Source organism: Pyxicephalus adspersus, chromosome 4 (genome assembly GCF_032062135.1).
Source record: "Pyxicephalus adspersus chromosome 4, UCB_Pads_2.0, whole genome shotgun sequence".
NCBI lineage: Eukaryota > Metazoa > Chordata > Amphibia > Anura > Pyxicephalidae > Pyxicephalus > Pyxicephalus adspersus.
The window spans coordinates 83,053,892-83,077,713 of record NC_092861.1 but is presented as its reverse complement, the minus strand read 5'-3'; the positions used below and the strand labels follow the sequence as shown (position 1 = coordinate 83,077,713).

Sequence of the window (23,822 nt, the reverse complement as noted above, 5' to 3'; positions counted from 1 at the left end):
ACCACAAACTCACAATTTTTGTTGGTAGGGTTTTTGAAGCGTCATTTACCTGAAGTAGGTGGATTTTCCAGAAATGCAGTGGTCTCCTTTTTTAATCGGATCAGGAATGCCACAGTTATATAATTGTCAGGGGTTCTCAATTTCCTTTTAACTCATGTCTGGTGACAACTGAATATATTGTGATTTTTCATCAACTGCTGTCTTGGTAGGATGGATAAAGAGGTTTAAACTATGTACAAAAACAGCAATAAAAACTCCTTTGGGGTTTTATTCTTTCCCCATTTTTTTTTAAATGATTAAATTTCACTTATTTTTTTGTTAGTTGTTTTCCAGGAACCCAAATAAAATTTTTTTTTTTTTAATGTAGAATGAAAGGGGAATTTGATAAAGATGAGGTAAAAGGTCCAGCTTGGCTGGTTTGGAATTATTATACACCACCACTTCTACACCACTTTTCCACCTGGCAGAATTAAATAATGCCTACAGCTTGAACACACTCATTTCTACTTTGCACAATGGCGCCCTAATTATACCCTTCTGGGGGTCCCACTTTCACTGGGCATACCAATATGACAATTCCCATCCAGTAAAGAGGACCCTAGGAAGACCAAGCACTAAAGGATCAATATGATGGTTGTTTAATCACTTCGGAGAGCTACACCGGCTGACAAGCGGCCTCATTCAAGATCGCTATCCTCCAAACCCCTGTCTAGCCACCTTTTGTCCAACTTTCTCACCCTGGTGGTTTGAATCTGAACTGCACCATCCTTGTTTGTTTTTTTATAAAATATAAGAGGCCCCTTTTCATATTACTCATGGGCAAGGGAAGTCCCATTGGCCAGTCCTCACAAAAGAGGGAGATTGGCAATTTTTTTTTCCTGCTCACATTCTAACAGATGGGTGGGACCGAGACGCACACCTCCGAGATGCAGGCCCTCAGACGAGATCCGGGGTCCTGGATTGAGGAGGTTGAGCAGGTCACGAAAGACTTACGGAGCCACGTGCAACAGCTTACGCAGACCCTGAATGAACACTCTGCTCTGCTCCAACAACTCCTTTACCAACAAGACGATGTGGAAAACCGCAGCAGGCAGAATAACATCAGAATTCGGGGGTTTGCCTGAGTCCATTGAATCCAAGGATTTACACGCTGTAGCCACATCCTTTTTCAATGATCTTCTATGCAAGCCCAAGGAGAACTTCATTGAGATTGATTGAATTCACAGAACTCTGGGTCCCAAGAATCACGATCCTGCGAGGCCAAGAGATGTTATATGCCGTATACATTCGTTTCAACCCAAAGAATCCATCATGATAGAGGCTAGATTGCAGGAAGAGTTTATCTTTAATGGTAAACCTTATTCCTCACAGATCTGTCACGCCAAACTTTGGCACTACAAAGGACCCTGAAACTCCCCTTGGACCTCCTGAGGGACAATGATGTCAGGTTCCATTTGGGATTCCCCTTCCAGCTAATTGCTCACAGGGGGAACAAATCAGCGACTTTCCGCCAGCTTGGAGACCTTGCTTCTTTTCTGGGAACTTTTGAGCAAGTGGCACTCCTGACTGGCCTCATCACACCAAGCTTCTAAACTCACCTGCGTCATCCGAATGACAACCAACTGGAATAAGGCTGAACCGAAACTCCTCTTATCGCGGTACCGAAAAACCGACTTGAGGTCCTGAGATGATCCTGCTGGAGTAGGCCATACCTGACTCTCTTGGACTGGTAGTCATGTTCCCTGTAATTTGACGATGACAACCTTGCTATTGAATTGGGGGCCTCCCTTGGGTCTCCCACTCTCCAAGTTTTTTTTTTGTTTAGAGTTGTATATACTGATGTTCTATTGTTTACCTGAAATTTTCACTAAGTTGTAAGTTGATAATACTAAGGTTACATTTTATGCTCCTCCCTCACACATATAGCATTTTTTTTTATTATTGAAAATGTATTACCTACTTTTTTTTCACACATGCCCAGTCCGGATGATGGAAGTCCCACTCTGATGATCTGAGCCTTCCTCCAAGGGACACCGTGCAGACAACCTGCGCCCCTTTTCTATACCACTCCCCCCCCGTCATAGTCTATACTCCAGAGATTCACGTTTTCACTTCTTCTTCACTCCACCTTTCCCCAACCCCAGATTTTCATTACCCCCCTACCCTAATTCCACTTCTTGCCTAATCCCCACCCCCTTTTTTTTCTAATCTCCCCGGTCCCAAGGAATTTCACTGTCCAATATGGGAGTACTAAAATTGGTCTCATACAATGTAAAGGGTCTTAACACCCCTGAAAAGTGCTCTATGCTCTTAAGTGATTTACAAACACAACAAGCCTAAGTAGCATTTATACAGGAGATCCACTTTCACAGCGACTGCATACCCAGGCTTGCATACAGCAACAGTTGCTTCTCTGAATCTAAGTCCAAGGGAGTAAGCACTTTGATACCGTTTTCCCTTAAATGGCAATTAAGAGAGATTATGCACTGCCCTGAGGGCAGGTTTCTGTTCATTAAAGGATTTTTAGAGGGTTGTCTTAATACTCTGGCCACACTATAGTTACCCAACGTTGGTCAAGCCGCCTGCCTTACTCAACTGTTGGAAAAATTAGAATACTTTAAGGAGGGACTGCTGGTGCTTGGCGGCGATTTTAACTTTTCGCCTGACCCTTCACTTGACTCCTCTCATAGCTCCCACAAGCTCCTGCCTTGCACTTGCAGACAGGCCTCCAAGGCTCTGATCTATTCGCATCTGATGGATGTATAGTGACTCCTCAATCCTGCTGGACGGGATTATACATTCTACTCTCCTCCCCATCACTCATACTCGAGGATTGACCATTTTTGACTGCCTTACTCTGAGCTACAGAGTGCATTTATGTACTATTGAATCAATCACTTTTTCGGACCATACGCCAATCTCGTTATTTATTGAAATTTCTCATTTATCTCCTAAGTCTTGGATTTGGCGCTTAAATGAGTCTGTCCTCTAAGATGCGTTGGTGGTAGCAGAAGTCTCCTCCGAATTGACTCACTTTTTCCAGACCAACAGTACACAGATAGTAACCCCCTTATAGTGTGGGAAGCTCAAAAAGCTGTTATCCGAGGAATATTTATTAAACATGGGGCCAGGCTGAAAAGGGTACGCCAGCAGGAGTTTGAGGACTTTCAACAAAAAACAACCACCCTAGAACTCTACCATAAATCCTCTTTAGATCCCGCAAAAGGCAAGCAATTACAAAAATTAAGGGAGCAACCTGAGGTCACTCTACTTGTATGGGGCCAAAGCGGCTCTTACCAAGTGTAGAAGGGCCTTTTACGAATTCGGCAACAAGAGTAGAAGCATGTTGGCCAATGCTCTCAGAGATCAAAAATCTGTCTTTTGTTCCATTTATTATTGGTAGAGGAAACAAAAAGCTCTTCCATACTCATGATATTGCAGAACCCTTCCCGAAATTTTACTCGAACCTTTACAGCATCTTAGCTACTCCTTCACCCTCCCACAAAGTGTCTACAGCTAAAAATATCAACTCATACCTAGCAAACTCTGCCATGCCCTCACTTCCTTCTGAACTAATGGAGACATTGGAATCTCCAATCACTATTGAAGAACTTAAAAGGGCAAAACACCAGACCCAGACGGCCTCCCCCTCTCCTATTATAAGACCTTTCAGGATAACTTAAATTTACACTTTACCCAGGCTTTTAATAACATTCCAGAGGGCAATGGGTTCTCCCTGGACTCCCTACGGGCTACCATTACGGTCATATCCAAGGAAGGCAAGGACCCATCTTCTTGCGCTAGCTACTGTCCTATCTCTTTACTAAATCAGGACCTGAAGATTTTCACAAAGATTCTGGCCTCTAGATTGCTGAGAGTGGTGCATAGGCTAGTTCACTATGACCAAACTGGTTTCATAGCTGGTAGGGAGGTCAGGGACAATACCACAAGAGTGATAGAGGATACAACAGGCCCAATCCAGTTTCCCATCATGTTGCTGTCCACAGACGCAGAGAAGGTCTTTGACTGTGTTGATTGGCAGTTCATGATGCAGACGCTTACACATATTGGTTTGGGGCCAAAAATGTTTTACTGGGTTGATGCAATTTACTCCCGCCCCTCTGCCACTGTAAGAGTGAATAGAGTCCATTCGACAACTTTTTCTATAACCAATAGCACACCACAGGGATGCCCGCTTTCCCTGTTAAAATTTATTTTAACCCTGGAACCACTACTTTGTTCTATAAGGGTTAGGAGGGATATTGAGGGTCTAGAACTGGGCCCAATTCCACAGAAGATAGCCGCTTATGCCAACGATTTTCTTTTTGCAGTCTCCAATCCCATAGTTTCCTTGCCAAGTTTGCTTCAAGCCCAGGATAATTATGGCTCCTTGTCCAACATTAAAATTACCTACTTAAAATCGGCAGCGCTTAACATTTCTCTAGCCAGTAAGCCTCCCTTAAGAGCGCCTTTCCCTTTATTTGGGAACCACACTCAATTTCTTATCTTGGAATAAAAATCACAAGCCACCCAAACAATTTATTCTCCACTATCTATCACTCATAAGCACTCTACAAAGGGAACTAACTGGGACAAAAAAAAAATGTTCTCGTGGGTGGGGCGTATTAACATCATTAAAATGAATGTTCCCCCTAGATTTCGTTACATTTTTCGATCCCTTCCCATAAAAGCCCCTAGTTCTTTTTTTAAAACCCTCTCTTCTAAAGTATTCAGCTTTATTTGGCACAACAAAGCCCCAAGGATTCACAGACCCTATTATTGAAACCCAAAGGGATAGGGGGTCTAGGAGTACCCAATTTATTTCACTATTATCTGGCTGCACATTTAGCCAGAGTAGTGGATTTTGGGAATGCCCAAGGCACTTGCTCTTCTGGTCCGCCGTCAGGGATATCACCCAACGCATGACTGACTCAACGATCCCAGACGACCCGGCATTTTTTCTTCTCCAACACAACCTGTTTTTAGAAAAGATGTAAAAAAATTCTGTAATCAGACATTGTCATTGTCGCTGTGAACTCCTGTATTGTTGCTTTCTGGAAGAGCGTCGACCCCCCTCCAATTAGTTTATGGTTGTGGAGAATGAATGAGATCTACCACATGGAAGACCTGACCTCGTCCCTGCGACCAGGCGGAGCTTTATTATGTGGTCAAAGAAGTGTGCATTGGGCCCAGTGGGGGTGTAAACATTAAAGAAAGAATTTGTTGTGCCCCTGGATGTTTGCCTTTAACAGAATAAACCAAGAACCAGGGTCTACAATAATCTACGGATTATTATCGCCAATCTGCGTTTCTTTTTAGAGTGGGAAGAGGTTATCACTTCCCCCACCAAGGATCTAGGCATCCTTAATGTATCACTTGCCTTCAGATGGGTCTCCAGAAGAAACACCAGGTCAGGATGGTAAGTGCGCAAGTGCCAAATGCCCTTGCGCCTCCTGAAGGGGTGGTTGAGGCCTCCCACATTCCAAGTTACAATTCTAAATGCAGATGAAGTGGCAGGGCGGCGTTACAAGTGTCAGGCAGTGTAGCCATCATTATTTATCTAGGGGCGAGGAACATGAGGGCGGTGAGCATAAATCAATAGAGGGCTGACTTGGCTGTCCCTCCCTCGGAGGGAGGGTAAAATTGTAATTTGAAGGTAAATTGCAAAGTTATGGATTAGAAACAAAAGACAACAGCAACATAACAATTGCATAGTTACCCATCATATGTATACAGAGTAAAGGACGTTGATGGAAGCCATTATCCAGCAAGTGGGATGTGATCCAAGTCGCGCCCGAGGTAATAGTGTTCAGGTAGCCGGGTCAGGTGCAAAAATCTCCTGAAAGCGAGGTAAGGCCAGGGAGGGGTCATCAAAGTACATAGGTGCCCCATTGATGGAGACTCTGAGTCTTGCCGGATAAAGTAGTGAAAAAAAGATGTTGTGCTTGATGAGGTATTTGCAGGTTGGGGAAACGGCTCTTCGTTGCTCTGCTATAGCTGCTGAATAGTCCTGGAAAATCAGGATCTTGTATCCCTGGACCACAAGGGATCCCAAGCGGCGGGAAACTGAGAGGATAAGTTCCTTGTCTGCTGTGTGGGAGAATTTTGCAATGACTGCCCGGGGTCTCGAACTTTGAGTGTGTTGGTCTGGGCCCAAACGGTGTACATGTTGGATGGGATGTGGGGGGGGATCCATTTTCAGGACCTGAGGGATGTCCACAGTAATAAAGCAGACCAGGTCAACACGGTTTGTAGGATTCTGGAAAGCCAATCAGGCGAAGGTTAGCTTGGCAGTGCTTGTTCTCCAGGTCTTCACATTTGTCAGACAGGGAAGCCAGGAGTTGTTGAAAAGCGATATTTGTCTGAAGTTCTATGGCCTGGTCCTCCAGGTCACTACTACGCTGTTCAAGCTCAGTGATTCTGGTGGTGTTAGAGGCAATTTGTTGGAGAGCCATTTTAACCAAAGAAAATTTTTTCTCAAAGTAGGGTAAGACAATATTAGACACTTGCGCAGTGGCACAACAAGTATGCTGTGAAGGTTGAGTGGTAAATTCTATACACGGAGTCACAGGAGAGGATGAAGCCTCAGGGTCCCAGGTAATCTGGGAGGTAATGGTACCATTAGATTTCGGTGACTTTGGTGCTGTGTGGGACTTTTTCTGTTTTCCCATTCTCGCCAGAGTAGTACGTGAGATATATTTATACATAACGGGGTGGTATATTAACCCCCTAGCGTTCTAATTCTGTCCGTATTTCCATGCAAAAAGCATTACAGTTTTTTTTGCATGGAAATTTAATTTTACACTATAATTCCTAGGCATAACTCACTGAAATATGTCCAATATTTAATGCATTTGAAAATAAACCTTAAAAAAACAAAAAAAATCTGTTAAAAAAAAAAATTGTGAAACATATAACTGTACAGAAGCATATATCCAGCTATTTTGTATTGACTCAAATACAAAATTTTTTGAATTTCCCGCCGGTCCTCCCGCCAGCGCCGATGTTTACACCGACATCACCCAGGAACCCCGGAGATCGTCTCTGCAGAGGCTGGAGATTGGAGGGTGAGGACGTAGCTGGAGATCGGAGGAGGAGGCAGGTACCAGCAGGACGTGGGGGGATGCCGACGGAGCAAGGTAAGTGGGGTTTCTTTAAGTTTTAGATGACCCCGAGTGTAACTCTGGATTAAAATCCACCCCGAGTCACACTCGGGATTACCGCTAGGGGGTTAATTGGTGCACAGGTAAAGAGAAGGGCGAGAGGTACTGATAGAAACCGCTGGCATGTAGGGTAACCACTATCGAGAGTTCCAGTCCTGAGTATACAGGTGGTAGGTATGTAAGCAGGGTGGGTGTTGTCACACTTGGTCCCACAGGGTCCAGGGGGTTGTGTTCCATCTTGTAAGCCTGGACACTAAATAAAATATGTATTGAATTGGGGAGATTCTTTAAACCAATCCCAGGTGGACCAGGTAATTTTAAATTGTTCCAATCTATCATCATCCTCTGCAACCAACATCTCCATATGACAGATTTTTTCAAGTTCGGAGACCCAATTAGCTATAGAAGGAGCAGCAGATTGCTTCCACAATGTCGGAATAGTGGCCCTTGCTGCCGTAAGAAAATGACGGAGAACCCCACCTTTGACAGAACCTGGAATCATGAATAAAAGAGCTATTTTGGGAGTATTGGCTATGGTGGACCCAGTACTGTCATTATATATCTGAATGATTGTGTCCCAGAAGCGAGATATAAGTGGACACTCCCACCATATATGAAGCATTGTCCCCTTTTGTAAGTGGCATCGCCAGCAATGGTCAGATTGTGTAGGGGAAATTCTATGCAGGTCCACAGGGCAATAATACCACCTGAATAGAATTTTGTAAATACCCTCTTGAGCTTTACAGGATAAGGCCAACATATGCGTTAGGATAAAAGATTTTTCCCAGTCATCCGCAGTTATGAGTCCGGTCAGTTCCCTCTCCCAATATCTAGTATACATAGGTGCAGAAGGCTCAGGATTCTGAGCAATTAGCTCGTACAACCTGGACACAACATGGGAGGGGCCGTCAGGCGAACTAACAAACTGCTCAAATACCGTCAAACTTCTATATAGGGGGAATAAATCAGTAAATGAAACTACAAATGATGTCAGTTGGCTGTATGAAAGCCAAGAGAGCAACTTGCTTCTGTTTGGAAGATCCAGGGAGGCCAGTGGGGGAACCCGTCCATTATGTAATATACTCCTAAGATGACGGCTGTCCGAGGCGGACCAAGATAGAAACGTGGAAGTTCGCATTGCCGGGAGAATGCTGGATTATCAAATAGCGGTGTCATGGGTCCTGGATTCGTCGACAATTTGCCCGCTCTGAGGAGGATATCCCAATTGTGTAGTAAATCTAATGTAAGTGGAGGTAGAGGATGGGTAAAAACTGTTTTTGAAAAGCAGAGAGTATTGGCTTAATAGGCTTAAGATCTTCCTGCATAGGAAATCGGGAAGTGATCATGTGTGCACCCCCCAACCACAGAATTTTTTTTGCTTAAAAAGGAAGGGGGCAAAGCATGTTGCCCCATCCCATTTTAGCAAAACCCATCTCTTCACCTGCCAACAACAGTGGCATAAGCAAGGGTATTGGGTATCATCAAGATCAAGGGTCTGGGCACTGAGAGAATATTGGAAGCTGGATGCCCCCTTTAATAAGGGGCTGCTCAAATGCATGCGTGTTTACCCTGAGGAATGAGTACGTGGGCGAACACCTTTCCTATTCCTAGAAAGGGTTAAAGCAGCCCTAGAAAAAAACCCACTGCACAAAGGTAAACAATTATAGTTGATTAATTTTATTGTTTTTTTTTTTAATCTGAATGGGATATCTCGATGATCCATGCAGCGCCAGCTGCCTCCCCCTTGTCCACCCTTGCACAATAATTAGTGCAATATGCATTATTAAATAACAGGAATTTCATCCAGGTGGGGGAAGCTCCTGTGATTGCATTTGCCGAGTTTAGCAGGAGGCAGCAGAGGACAGCTGTCCCCTTGATGGATTTGGTGGACACATGCACATAATGCAATGTCAGGAGCTCAACAAAGAGTTGCAACTCTTGTCATTGGACCTGATATAATAAAGCTCTCCAAGACTGGAGAAGATAGACTTTAAAGGGTAAACCTGGGTGATCCAGCAAACCTGGAATGGGTTTCATAAAACCATTTCCTATTATTTGACCCATTCAACCCAACTGGGAGGAGCTCCTGTCTTTAAAATTAGCAAATCCAACAACGGGAAGCTGAGGACACCTATGCCCTGTCTGAATTGGGTGAATGCATGCAAAGATTTGCAGGAATTCTGTCCACACTCTGAATTGGATGGAAGCATGTAGCATGGCAGTGACAGGATCTCAGACCATCTGGGAACACTTCTTATCATTGTCTTCAGCCAATCCAGTATATAGAAAGCTGGGAACAGCTTGTCCCCGTGCTGGAATTATGCAAACAAAAACCGGATATATGCCCACCTGGGAGGAGCTTCTGTTATAGCATTCAGAAAATCCAACACCTGAAGACAACAGTCTCCTTGCTGGATTTAATAGATGTATGTAAAAATGCCAGATGCTCCACCCACCTGGGAGGAACTCCTGTCATTAGCATAGCCAACCTAGCAAGCAAGCAGACAATTACAGTTTTTTCCTTGCTGAATTGGATGGACACATGGAATTCCATTTCCATAATGTTGTTTTTCATCAGCAGCGGCTTTGCATCTCGGAATTGGTATCTAGGGTTTCCTGAAACAGTGCTTGTTCTTCTTTTAGTGGTAGTTTTTGTTTAACTAGACATAAATCCCAGAAAGCAGGAGCTAGTAATTTGTGACAAGTTTGTGAAGTTTCCACGTATATTGTTTCTTTATTGTGCGTGTGTATCTACATCATGAAGAATGGTAAAAAAAAGCATGCACAAATGCTGATATACCTTTAAAATGTGATTTATGTTATCAGGCATGCGCAGAAGAAGCAACCAGAAGCCTCCTGGAAACTATGACATGGGTATCCAAGGAGGCTCTGTGCTAACATTCTTTCTTTACTGCTGAAAAGGAGAAAGAAAAAAAGATAATTTTTGCCTTCCATAAATAGATTGGGTGATAGGTCTGCTTTAATTAGGAGCTGTGTCCTGCAGTACCTCTCTTTGCCCACAAGATGTCTCAGTTTTCTGAGTTTGTCAATGCCCAACATCACTCACCCATAAGACAAGATGAGGTACTTTGCAGGGCTAACACAAAGCCATTATTATTAATATTATTCATAATAAACAGGAATTATATAGCACCAACATATTACACAGCACTGACACTACAAGCTTTTACTACAACACCCATCATTCACAGATACTGAAACATAGTGCTGTGCTGACCCCCAACATCTGGAAAAAGCGTCACTGCGCAATTTTTTTTTTTTTTTTCTATGAAAAGACTACTTCTGCGCATTCCTGAGATGCACGAGCATGCGCAGAAGGAGCACCCAAGAGCCTCACGGGATGCGTGACGTAGGTATGCCAGGAGGCTCTGCGCTCCCATTCATTCTCTATCGCCTAGGCGATCAAGAATCAGGTGGTGGTGCTATACTTTTTCTTAAAAAAAAGACTGTTGCATTTAAAAAACACAGAATTTTTACCTTAAATAAAAGGTCTACCCTTTTATGTAAGGTGAAAATTCTGAGTTTAGGTACGCTTTAAGGCATGACATTAAATCCCATATATTTTCCTCACTTAAAGCTATACCAGTATAAAGACAAAACAGATTTTTTTTTTACATTTTAGAAAAAAAATGTAGGCAGAGTAAACGTTTAGAAGAAACCTATTTATCTATTTCCAAAGAGAATCATGCAATAAGGAAGAGGCTTACAAGCTGAAGTACACTGCCATTGACTGAAGTCTCGTCAGGTCCGGAGGTGTCAGATTACAAGCAGGCTGGAGGGAAGGCACATAGGGAGCGCCCTTACTATTGCCAGTATTAAAACTCTTAAACTCTAGTGTTGGGACTAACAGCCCCTCAGGCTCAGCATCTTCTGTTTCAGCAGCACAAAAAAACAGAGCTAGAGAATAAGCTGCGTGGGAACTTTTCTGTCCTCTTATTTCTGAACTACAACCCCAGGATGCATTGCAAAGCCACGTGAATGTAGTTTATTTGGCTCTGATTGGTCACACGTGAGTTATGGGCTTTTGCAAGTAAAACCAATGCTAGAGAACTGTGATATCCTCTTCTCCCTGAACTACAATCCCAGGATGCAATGCTCAGGCCACGGGAATCTTGTTTGATTGGCTGTTATGTGGTCACCTGTGAGTGACTGGGGCTGCTCAGGCGGCATTTTTAACAGGCGCATAGAAAACAAATGAGGGTGAGCACAGAGTTGCGGGGTCGGTAACACTGGCCAGTGATAAAAGGTAAGTTGTTTATTCTGGAGGTGGGAGGCTGTCATCTATCTAGCTGGCACACTGGCCCTGCTTCAGTAACCTGGAAAGAGCTTTTCCAAGGAAGTAGCTCAGATTTATTGGAGGGAAGTGGCACAAACAATAACAATATTATTATTATTTTTATTAATAATAAACTGTATTTATATAGCGCCAACATATTATGCAGCGCTGTACATTAAATAGAGGTTGCATATAACCGATATAGACAGTGACCCAGGAGGAGGAGAGAACCCTCCCCCGAAGAGCTTACAATCTAGGCGTATGTTTCCAGACTTCAGTTATGTTTAGCTTTGTTTCTCTGTCCATGTTTGTCAGGCAGATGCGGTAAATAAAGCTCACAGGTGCAGCACATACGACACTGACATAAAGCACTGATCTGTCACCTCTTATATTTGCAGTGTCTGTCCTCAGACATGTACCTGAATTGTGAGCAGGTAGCCCTCATCGGCCAGGTGTTTGAGTCCTATGTCCTGCAGCATCACCGGAAAGACATAGTAAATATACTGATGGAGAATGATGAGGATTCACACTTCTCCATAGTCGTTAATGCCATGACACTTTTTGAAACAAACATGGAAGTTGGCGATTATTTCAATGCTTTCCCTAATGAGGTTTTACCAGTCTTTGACAATGCTTTGCGACGAGCGACTATGAGTATCATACAGACAAACTCGCAACAAGACCGACTCATCATGAAACAAAATCTCCATGCAAGAATAACAGGTATGTACACATTATTATACAGTCTTTATATAGCGCTGACATATTATGTAATGCTGTACAAAGTCCATACTTTTGTCACTAGCTGTGCCCTAAGGGGGCTTACAATCTAATGTCCCTACCATAGTCATATGTCTTTACCACAGTCCAGGGTCTTAAAGGTTAGGGCAGGCCACATTTCTGTGATTTTTCTTTCTGCATCATACAGCTTTAATCCCTCTTACAGCAGCATCTACTCCATAGCCTTCAATTGAAACTGACTTTTTTCAAACAGTTAAAAATAAATAAATCCCTGCTCTGCTCCGTTTTCACAGCCAAATTCAAATGCCTGAAAAAAAAGCCTACTGCTCCTGGGTGCTTAGCATTTGCCAGTAGCCACTTGGGAATGAAAAAGCTATGATATTAATATTATTATTATTATTATTATTATTAAACAGGCTTTTTATCATGTCAATATATTATGCAGCGCTGTATAATAAATAGGGGTTGCAAATGACAGACAAATACAGACAGTGACACAAGAAGAGGAGAGGACCCTGCCCGAAGAGCTTACAATCTAGGAGGTGGGGGAATTAACACACAATAGGAGGGGGGATATGTATTGGGGAGAAGTAGTGACGGTTTCAAAAGACAGAAGAAGATGGGTAGGCAAGTTTGAGAAAAAAAAAATGGGTTTTGAGTGCTCTTTCAAATGAGCAGAAAGTAGGCGCATGCCGAATAGGATGAGGAAGACCATTCCAGAGAGTTGGGGCAGCTGTAGAAAAGTCTTGGGAGTTATGAGAGAGGAAGTCATTAGTAGGTCATTGGGGGAGTGGCGAGAGAGCGGCTGGGGAAGTATTATTTTACCAGGTCAGAAATAGACAATAACTGTGTAGGGATTTGAAGGCAAAGCACATGAGCTTGAATTTGATTCTAAGGTGAAATGGAAGCCAATGAAGAGAACTACAAAGAGATGCAGCAGCAGCAGCAGCAGAAGAAGAGTGGTGGGAAGGGTGGATGAGTCTGGCTGCAGCTTTCATAATAGATTGTAGAGGGGGGAGTCGGGAATACCAGAGAAGAGAATGTTACAGTAGTCCAGACGAGAGATAAGTGCATGTACATGAGTTTGGTAGGGATGGATTTTGGAGATGTTGCACAGGTGAAAGTGACAGGACCTGGAAATGTTCTGAATATGGAGGTAAATGAGAGGTCAGAATCAAAGGTAACTCCAACACAATGTGCCTGAGGGGAGGGATGAATAACGGTGTTGTTAACAGATAGGAATATGTCAAGGGGAGATAATACGTTGTGAGTCTAGATATACCATAACTAGTGAGTAGAATAAAATCTGTCGCCTTTCTGAAACTCTATCATAAATTGGTTTGTCAGTCTTTATTAGGCTTTAGTGGACAAAACAATTGTTTATAATTTAATAACTAAATTAAAAGGTGAATGTTTTAAATAAGCCACCTATAGACAATTTAGCACCGTTTTTTTTTTTTTTTTTGCTGATTTATAGCTGCACAATTTTATGGTTTGACATATTTGGGATCTATTTACTCAACCCAGTCCCCTAAAAATACAGGTCTAAAAAGCAGTTGCACAAAAATATAACATTGATGTCTGCAACTGTCAAAAAACAAAACAAAAAAAAACTATAAATTGTAGTTGGTTAGCTTTTAAATGGGTCTGTTTTTTTTCTTTGATTGGTGGTAGGAGGCAGCACGCTCATCCTGACACCACCATAGGCTGCGTACATACCTCATAAGATTCGCATCCGATGCTGCTCGTGAATCCACGAATGATGGATGATCGTAATACAAGTGTCTCTATCCTTTTTTGTCACTGGAAATGATTGTGATGGATACTGACAATTTTTGAACATGTGTGGGCAGCTTTAGACGTCTCATTTCTGGTGTAAACATTCTCATCTCATATCATGTAATCTTTCACCTGCATTGTTCCTATCAGTGACAAGCTGTGAGAGCAGAGGGCTATAACTAGGTTTACATACACTCAATTAAATTTACTGGGTATCCTTAAAAACCAGGTAACTAGCATGTTCAGATGGAGGGCAGTAGCCTTTATGTTATTTTTTATTGTATGAACAATTGTAAATCAGATTTTTTTTTTTTATTTGTGTTAACATTATTACACCTTATGTGCACACAGGTTTGCCAGTGTGTCCAGAGTTGACCAGAGAGCATATCCCACGTGCAAGAGATGTGGGTCACTTCTTGTCCATCACCGGCACGGTTATTCGCAGCAGTCTAGTGAAAGTTCTAGAGTATGAACAAGACTTTATGTGCAATAAGTGTAAAAATGTAATCACGGTAAAAGCCGACTTTGAGCAGTATTACTCCTTCACCCCTCCCACTGCTTGTACCAATGAAGAAGGCTGCACTTCTACTAAGTTCACCTGTTTGTCTGATGTATCCTCTCCAGCCTCTTGTAGAGACTACCAGGAGATTAAGATTCAGGAACAGGTAACGGCTTTGTTCATATGTATGACTATAGTGAAAATCCAGTGGTGCTGGATGGGGGGGCTTTATGTACATTATACCTGCACAAACCTGGTTAGCTATATGGCAGGTCCATTCCAAGTAACAGCTTATAACCCTTTAATTGAAATATATAGCAAGTGATTTTCTCACAAAATTCTGTATGTTATTTTTTTAATCTTTCCAGCTTCCTCTATAAAATTCACCGGTGTGTTTTTCTGGTTTTTTTTTTTTCTTTGTTTTTATTTGAAACCACCTTTAATATCATTTTAGTTAGCAATGTCACACCATTTTTTTCCTATCCAGAATTGCATTAATATTTCAACAAGATTTTGTTTTGATGATGGGAGAGTTGTAAAACTGTGTAAAGTTTTCTCTAGCACGTCTTAAAGTGCAACAGTCACAAAAAATACTAGCCTTTACCTGTGGGAGGCCACCGATCCCGCTGCAGTCCCAGTCACGTCAGTTCTGGAACCAAACACCGCCACCTTCTTACAAGTTCTTCTTCATACATGACCCGATCTTGCACTGCACCAATGTGAGATAGGGTGACATACTTCTGTAAAATATTTTTTTACTTTTTTTTTTTTTCTTTCCATCTTATATAGTGGCCTTCCTATGAAATTAAATTAAAAAAAAAAGTTTTTTGCTTTATATAAAAGGGGTTATCTACCCTTTCATATAACAGAAAAAAAGGATAGACCTGCTTTAATAGGGTTAAGGTCTGGACTCCGTGGTGGCCATGGATGAATCCTGGCATTGTCCATTTCAAATATGCCATCAGCGGATCAAATTTTTTTTGGGCCAGATCATTATTTCCCCCACAGGCTTGGGAAATTTTGGGGGGCAGACAGCCTTTGTATACTTTTTATATTTATAAAATTGAATATGATGGCACTATATACAGTAAATGGGGGTTCTATAATACATTGGTGTAATTATGCTTAATATTGATTTAGGTTCAGAGGTTGTCAGTAGGCAGTATTCCTCGATCTATGGTTGTGGTTTTAGAAGATGACCTTGTGGACAGCTGCAAGTCTGGTAGGAAACCAATTTTATGCACTATCAGATTTAACCCTACACCTACCTTTGTCAGATCCATTTTACTTAAGGTTTGAATTTATATACACAAATAGTTTAGTAAGACAGTGGAAATGTATTGGTAATATGTGAACTGAAATAACCAATAACAGGTAAACGGATAATTCAAATTGATTTGCAGTTGGAACATCACCATTGCACTGGTACTGCCCTACTAAAGGTTCAAGACTGACGTCTTCTATTTATATGCCTTTAATTTGTAAGACGTGTCTTGGAAAATGTAAATATAGATATACTTCTGCACAATAAAAATATTTGAAGTTTAAAGTCAGTCAATCCATCAGTGATATTTCAGTTAGAGCTTATTTAGGTTAATCTTATACTGTCTTCAACTGTACAGATCTAAAAACTTAAGTGCATGAATTTTGTCTGTAACAAATTGATATCTTAGAGCTTTAAAGCATATACACAAAAATTTACATACAGTTTTAGCTGGACTGACTGTTTACATCAAGCTCAAGTAATCGTGGCCAAAGCTCCTATGTCTATAAAAGCCGAGGAAGTCTGTCTGCCACCTTATAGTTGCATCGAAACTTTGGCATGTTATGTATACTGGTGGGTTTTACCATTTGTTTTTTTTTTTTTAATATTTACTAGGCAAACAGAAAACTAAAAATTTAATGACCAAATATTTATTATTTTAACAGGTAGAAATGAGATCTTAGCCAGCCTGTGCCCTCAGATTTTTGGTATGTTTGTGGTAAAGCTGGCAGTGGCCATGGTTCTCGCTGGTGGTGTTCAGAGGATTGATTCAGCTGGAGAACAGGCATTGCTTTCATAATGCAATTAGAAAGATTCATTAGCTCAAAGCATACTCTTGTTCTTTACACTTAACACAAAAATGTATAAAATTATTATTTAAATTAGGCTATTAAAAGTGATCGTCTCCTTGTTTGTTCTTACTTAAAAGGAAAGCTTGCCTAAGGCAAGCTGTAAAATGATTTTTCATCTCATTCAAGCTGGCATTGATTTAACTGACGTAAAATTATTCTTCAGGTTTTTGAAGAGATGTTATCTATAATAATCAGTTGGAGGGTAGTGTACTATAATAATAATCAGAGGGTAGTGAATTTTTTTGACCAGGAAAAACTAGCGAAAAACCAGCTTCAAACCCCCACTGGAGCAGTTTTATGGATAATTATAATTTAAAAAAATCTCACAAGTAAAATAAAAATAATTTTAATATATTACCAATAATTACCAACAAACCGAGATCAGGAGAAAATGAATACTCCCCAACAGACTGAACCCACACCGTTATATACCATTATTTAGCAAAACCGTGAAAAGAAGCTCTAATATAAAGCCTACTGCTCTTACAATTATACCAGCCCTAACAAACACAATTATTACAAGTGGTGATGTAAAGCAACTTGTAACGCCTTTCACAGATTTACAGCTTAATTAGGCAATAACTGATGCCAGCTTGTAAAATTACTTCCATGACCTTTATACATTTAGTCAAATTTTTGTCAGGTTAGACAAAAAAAAGTTGGTTTCCTTTTTTATTCAATGCTATGTACTAATTGTTGAACAAGGTTTCTTCTACCATTTGGTTTTTAGGGGAATCACATCTTTTGTTAGTTGGAGACCCTGGCACTGGTAAATCCCAGTTTTTAAAGTATGCAGTAAAGATAACACCAAGATCAGTTCTGACTGCAGGGATCGGATCAACTAGTGCAGGTAAGTGTGGCTCCTTTTGTATAGTTTAAGATAGGTTGTATGTTAGACTTGCAGTGACAGTCATTGGCTTGGTGCCACACCTAGTACTGGTCACTGCTTTCTGGTTTGGCTGCACTGCCTCAGTTGCTGAAATGTGCCTACTTTTGAGCTGCAGTGTCTAAGAAGGGGGTTTGTGAGACGCAAAGGAGGGTTTGATTTACTATGGTAAGTAGCTTTTTTTTTTTTTTTTTTCTACTTTTAATATACTAATTGAATTTGGTATTTGTTTAATTGCCCTGCATTAGCTTTGATTTAAATGTTACTTTTATATGTCCTGCATGATCATTTTATTTCAGCGTCTTCACAAGGGAAACTTGAGGTCATTTTGTAATCCCTTAAAATTATCACTGGTAAAATATAGTGAGTGCATTTATAACACACATGCTAAACATCTCACCAGCACAGTTTTAAAAATAGCATTCAGAATAAAATTATTTTAGCTGCTAAGAGGATAACACCCACAACTTGAAGGCAACTTGAGTTGAGCAACATTTGCAGATGAAACTGTGAATAAAAGAAAGTCTTCTTTTCTGTGGATATATACACGCTGCTTATCCCTTTTAAGAAACGCAAAATCTATGCAGATGACTTACTGTTTTGTGTCACACAGCCAGGGACTTCCATCCAGTTCCAATAGAATTCAAAGCTTAGGGGCCTTTTTCAGATTTCAATATTGTTGTACTTCAGGGCTAGTTAGACTGGAGTTCTTTGCCCAGGATGTTGCATGAAATGTCTGTTTATCTTGCAGAAACTGAGAATTACTTTCTATTCGCTTTTCCATGCAGTTCTAGGAAGAGTACTTTGGTTCCATGTTCTATTATATCTAGATGGATTTGTCAGACTATTGGGCACCACTAGGATCTAAAGGACAGGTCCCCCCCCCCCCCGTCCCGGTGAAACCTCGCTGTACTAAATCTTTAAGGCCATAGGAATATTTCATCATTGTAGACTTGTTTCGTGGGCAAAGAAGCAGATAAATATTAGTGTTTTTTAGTTAGGTATCTTACATGTATAGCTAACGGTCTACATATCCAATGCCTATTTATTGGGAATTACCACATATCACCATTGTTGTTATATATGATTAATTGTGTGCAATATTTAACATACACATTTGTTTTGCCTAAAAAAAACAGCTTTCTTTTCTCTATTCTTTATTCACCGTGTAAAGGTTTACCAAGTGTATTTGACTTGAATATGAGATAAATGTTCTTATCCAAAGTTTTAGTGATTTGTAAGCATAGTTGGGTTCTAGTTATACAGTGACTTCAAAGTATTCAGACCTCTTTCACTTTTTTCAGTTTTATTTTGCAGCCTGAAGCTCCAATTATTTAAATTCTTTTTTTCCTTATTAATCTACAATCATAATATAAGTACCCCATAATGACAAAGTGAAAACAGAATTTTAGACCATTTTGTAAATTTAATAAAAACTTCAAGTATCACATTTAGATATTTAGACCTTTTGCAACAACATCTGAAATGTCGCTCCGGTATCTCCCATTTCTCTTGATCACTGCTGAGATGTTTCTGCACTTTGGAGTCCACCTGTGGTAAATAAAATACCTGGACTTTAATTAGAAAGGCACACGGCTTTCTATTGAAATCCTCATAGCTGACAATGCATATCGGTGTTGAAACCAAACCACCAACCGGGTAAAAGGTACTGCCTGCAGCTCTGAGACAGGATTGTTGCAAAGCTCAGACCTGGGAAAGGCTACAAAAAATTCTGCTGCACTGAAGGTTCTTAAGACAACAGTGGCCTTCATAGTTTTCAAATGGAAGAAGTTCGGGTGGGCAGCCAGCTCTTCCGAGAGTCCTCGATGTGCCAACTGAGCAACTGAGTGAGAGCGGAGACCAACAACCCATAAGTCACTTTGCCTGAGCTCAAGAGATACTGTGTGGAGATGGGACTTCGTTCCAGATAAACAACCGCAATTGCAGCCCTCCACTGATCTGGGCTTTATGGCAAAGTGGCTAGACGAAAGCTTCTCCTCTCTTAAAAGCCCTCTAGGAGTTTGCAAAAAGAAAATGAAGGACTCTTACTATGAGGCATTGGATTCTATGGTCTTATGAAACCAAGATTGAACTGTTTAGTCTCAATTCCAAACATTATGTCCTGAGAAAACCTGGTACTGCTCATCACCTACCCAATACCATCCCAACAATGAAGCATGGTGGTGGCAGCATCCCGCTTTAGGGTGTTTTTCAGCAACAGATTGGGAGACTGGCAAGGGTTGAAGGAAAACTGAATGAAGTACAAAGATATTCTCAATGAAAGCTTGTTCCACAGTGCTCAGGACCTCAGGCAGGACCAAAGATTCACCTTCCAAAATGACAACGATCCAAAGCAAAGACTACACAGAATTGGGTTTAGGGACAACTCTGTGAATGTCCTAGAGAGGCACAGCCACAGACTTGCCTTAAACCCTGTCGAACATCTCTGTAGAGACCTGAAAATGGCTGTCCAAAGACAGTCTCCATCCAACCTAACTGAGATTACGAGGATTATTATTTGCTTTGGCATTGCAAGTCCCTGTATGTTGAGATGCATGTAGTCTGTGTTACAGGAGCCCTTTTAAAATCACAGTGTACCTGTTAATGTATAATTATTTATAACAATCATCACTGTTGGCAACAACTCCAGTGCAGAGATCTTGATGTCCAAAAGATAAACCATTGCTTGGTTTAATACTCCCAGTTTTAAGGAGCCTGATTAAACATGTGTTTTGTCACTGGAACAGTCTAGATGGCTGCTGAATTCCACAATATATGGTAACAAGCACTTAAGCACATTTCGTTTAGCAAAGGTAAATTGTGATTGAATCCTGAGGTCTTGGCACATCATCCTAATGCCATCTTGGGCAATTTAGGACCGGTAAAACACATCGCACTGCGATATGTACAGTTAAGTCCATAAATATTTGAACATACAACTTTTTTGTAATTTTGGTTCTGTACATTACCACAACTAAAAAAAAAAATCTATATGCATGCCAATTGATGTCAGTGTGACACATACTGACGCTGAATATCTAGACTTTTTCTTCACCAGAGGTTAATAGTGACCTCTATTGCTATCCTTTTTTGAGCATCACTGCATCTTTTTCTTATGAAAAATGTGATCTCACAACCATACCTCAGTTTCCTGGTCTCCTATGTGTGCAGTAATATCAAAAAACATGTGATAGTCTCTTGTGAATCAAAATGTGAACTGAAACATATGCTCCCAGTCCTTTAAAATGGAAGCATTGTAATCAAAAAATACCACATGCTGCTTCCACAGTATAAGTTACTTCCTTCAGTAGAAGTCTTGCCTTTCTCTTCTTAACTAGCTTTTGCTCTCTCTTTTTCTCTATAGCTTCCAACTTGTTCTCACTTTTTCTGAGTCTTTTTCTCATATTGTAATGCAAGGATGTGGCTTATGCCAATAAAATACCCCCCTTTTTTCACATTCATTTTTTTCTTTTAAAATGTTTGTGCTGGGATAATGCATGTGTCTTTTTATGACTACTGCCCCTTCTTAATAAGCACAGCTTCTCAATTCTTTTTGGTACTGTATTGCAAATAGGCCCATTTGAGAATAGTTTGTATAGAGTTCTGTTTTTTTTTTTTTCTTTTAAAAATTGTAGTTTATATATTTATTCTAATCCTCTAGCACACTGTTTCTAGATGTTTTCAACATGGGAGAACCCCTTGAAAAATTTTTCCAAATAAATAAATATTTGTATTGTTCCCTTTTAGTACACTATTGGCTTTAATTGTTTTTAAGTGGTACCAAAATAATGGGTATGCGTGTAAAGGTTTACCAAGTGTATTTGACTTGAATATGAGATAAATGTTCTTATCCAAAGTTTTAGTGATTTGTAAGCATAGTTGGGTTCTAGTTATACAGTGACTTCAAAGTATTCAGACCTCTTTCACTTTTTTCAGTTTTATTTTGCAGCCTGAAGCTCCAATTATTTAAATTCTTTTTTTCCTTATTAATCTACAATCATAATATAAGTACCCCATAATGACAAAGTGAAAACAGAATTTTAGACCATTTTGTAAATTTAATAAAAACTTCAAGTATCACATTTAGATATTTAGACCTTTTGCAACAACATCTGAAATGTCGCTCCGGTATCTCCCATTTCTCTTGATCACTGCTGAGATGTTTCTGCACTTTGGAGTCCACCTGTGGTAAATAAAATACCTGGACTTTAATTAGAAAGGCACACGGCTTTCTATTGAAATCCTCATAGCTGACAATGCATATCGGTGTTAAAACCAAACCACCAACCGGGTAAAAGGTACTGCCTGCAGCTCTGAGACAGGATTGTTGCAAAGTTCAGACCTGGGAAAGGCTACAAAAAATTCTGCTGCACTGAAGGTTCTTAAGACAACAGTGGCCTTCATAGTTTTCAAATGGAAGAAGTTCGGGTGGGCAGCCAGCTCTTCCGAGAGTCCTCGATGTGCCAACTGAGCAATTGAGTGAGAGCGGAGACCAACAACCCATAAGTCACTTTGCCTGAGCTCAAGAGATACTGTGTGGAGATGGGACTTCGTTCCAGATAAACAACCGCAATTGCAGCCCTCCACTGATCTGGGCTTTATGGCAAAGTGGCTAGACGAAAGCTTCTCCTCTCTTAAAAGCCCTCTAGGAGTTTGCAAAAAGAAAATGAAGGACTCTTACTATGAGGCATTGGATTCTATGGTCTTATGAAACCAAGATTGAACTGTTTAGTCTCAATTCCAAACATTATGTCCTGAGAAAACCTGGTACTGCTCATCACCTACCCAATACCATCCCAACAATGAAGCATGGTGGTGGCAGCATCCCGCTTTAGGGTGTTTTTCAGCAACAGATTGGGAGACTGGCAAGGGTTGAAGGAAAACTGAATGAAGTACAAAGATATTCTCAATGAAAGCTTGTTCCACAGTGCTCAGGACCTCAGGCAGGACCAAAGATTCACCTTCCAAAACCCACTTTCTTACCATTACTGATTTATTTGACATGTTGGCCCCCTAATTTGAATTCTTGGCATAATGAATTTGTAGAACTATTTTACATTGGATTTCAGTGAACTTTGTATCTTTTTTGACATTTCTAACTTGTTACTCAAGGTACATTCCTCCTGTTATTGTCCTGTTTATGGGCCTGTCTATCTATCTTGTTCAACATGTTCTTGCATTTCTTCTAAGCATGGTTCTATAAAACGTGTTAATAGGATTGGAACCACTCAGGTAAGCAGTACCAAGGTAATGCAAAACATTTTATTCATGGAATGGAATTGCTAGAGATGGTATGTAAATAGGACCAATAATATAGCATTTTAATCTAATTTAAACCATTGGATCAGTCTGGAAATCTCCTAATTCTTCCATACATCTGTAGTGCGTAGAGGAATTGGTAGCCTCCTCATATAGATGGCAGGGTTTTTATGCAAACACTCCTCACCCATAATTTAGACAATGCTCCAAGGTAGGAGTACTGTATCCCTGTTTTTTTTTTTTTTTTTTTTTTTTTTTTAATTCCTTTTAAAATTTATTGGTTGACTTTTGGTTGAAATAATAGTATGGTGTTCAGATTGAAAGAAGACAAAAATGTTTAGTACCACAGGGTGTTTTGCAGTCCATGGACTACAATTCTAATAAAAATCTATTTGTTAAGCCAAGTGTAACAGGGTTAAGTTTATTTACAAATGGTACTATGGAGCAGTCTGCAAGGAAGTTGACCTTCTTGAAATAAATACAAAACTCTGTTATCTAGGCTCCCTCCACCAGAATGTTATAGAAAGGAGATGAAAAATAATATATTTAATGACAACTTTGTTAAAAATAGTTATGAGATCAAATGAAAGTCTCCTCCTAGAAATGTTATTGTTGAAAGTTTTTTTTTTCTTTAGTTATATATTGCCCAGTAATGTGCGTATCTGGAAATGGTGAATCCTGGTGAACTAGTCTTTTTGACAGAGAGGTAGTCACATACAGTCCATGTGGGATTTTAGCATGACATTTAGTGAGTTCTCTGAGGCAGGCCACCCTTTTGAAGCAGATGGCATGCCCTCTGAGGAAAGCATTGACTGTAGATTGGGGTTGCTGTTGTCTAGTTCATCTATCTTCTCCGTGTTATCTTCCCAGTTTATGTGGAATCTTGTTACTCTAGGGTTGGATGCCAGTATGTTTCTTTGCAGCTATAAAAAAAATGAAAAGGATATCAGAAAATAAATAACTACTACTTCTAAAACCAAGAAAGGCAAAAAATACAGCACTGCTCAAATATCTTGGATATCCCTCATCACCACACTATTGTATGATTTTTAAACATCTGCAACGTTGTCTAAACCGGAATCC

At 40.5% G+C, this 23,822-nt stretch overlaps 2 protein-coding genes across 2 annotated transcripts in view; one reads left to right on the top strand and one right to left on the bottom strand.

Moving 5' to 3' along the window:
• The first annotated feature begins 11,231 nt into the window (after window positions 1-11,231).
• MCM9 (minichromosome maintenance 9 homologous recombination repair factor) overlaps window positions 11,232-23,822 on the top strand; it is a 32,210-nt gene continuing 19,619 nt past the window's right edge. The window contains exons 1-6 of the mRNA XM_072410209.1: window positions 11,232-11,430; window positions 11,859-12,183; window positions 14,332-14,645; window positions 15,620-15,701; window positions 16,403-16,525; window positions 17,316-17,444. Coding sequence (XP_072266310.1) covers window positions 11,874-12,183; window positions 14,332-14,645; window positions 15,620-15,701; window positions 16,403-16,525; window positions 17,316-17,444 — 958 coding nt within the window. The 5' untranslated portion in view covers window positions 11,232-11,430; window positions 11,859-11,873. The remainder of the gene's footprint in view (window positions 11,431-11,858; window positions 12,184-14,331; window positions 14,646-15,619; window positions 15,702-16,402; window positions 16,526-17,315; window positions 17,445-23,822) is intronic.
• Window positions 22,724-23,822, bottom strand: part of ASF1A (anti-silencing function 1A histone chaperone) — a gene marked incomplete in the record, with an annotated part of 7,059 nt that continues 5,960 nt past the window's right edge. The window contains 1 exon segment of the mRNA XM_072408822.1: window positions 22,724-23,664. Within this exon segment, the coding sequence (XP_072264923.1) occupies window positions 23,450-23,664 (215 nt within the window).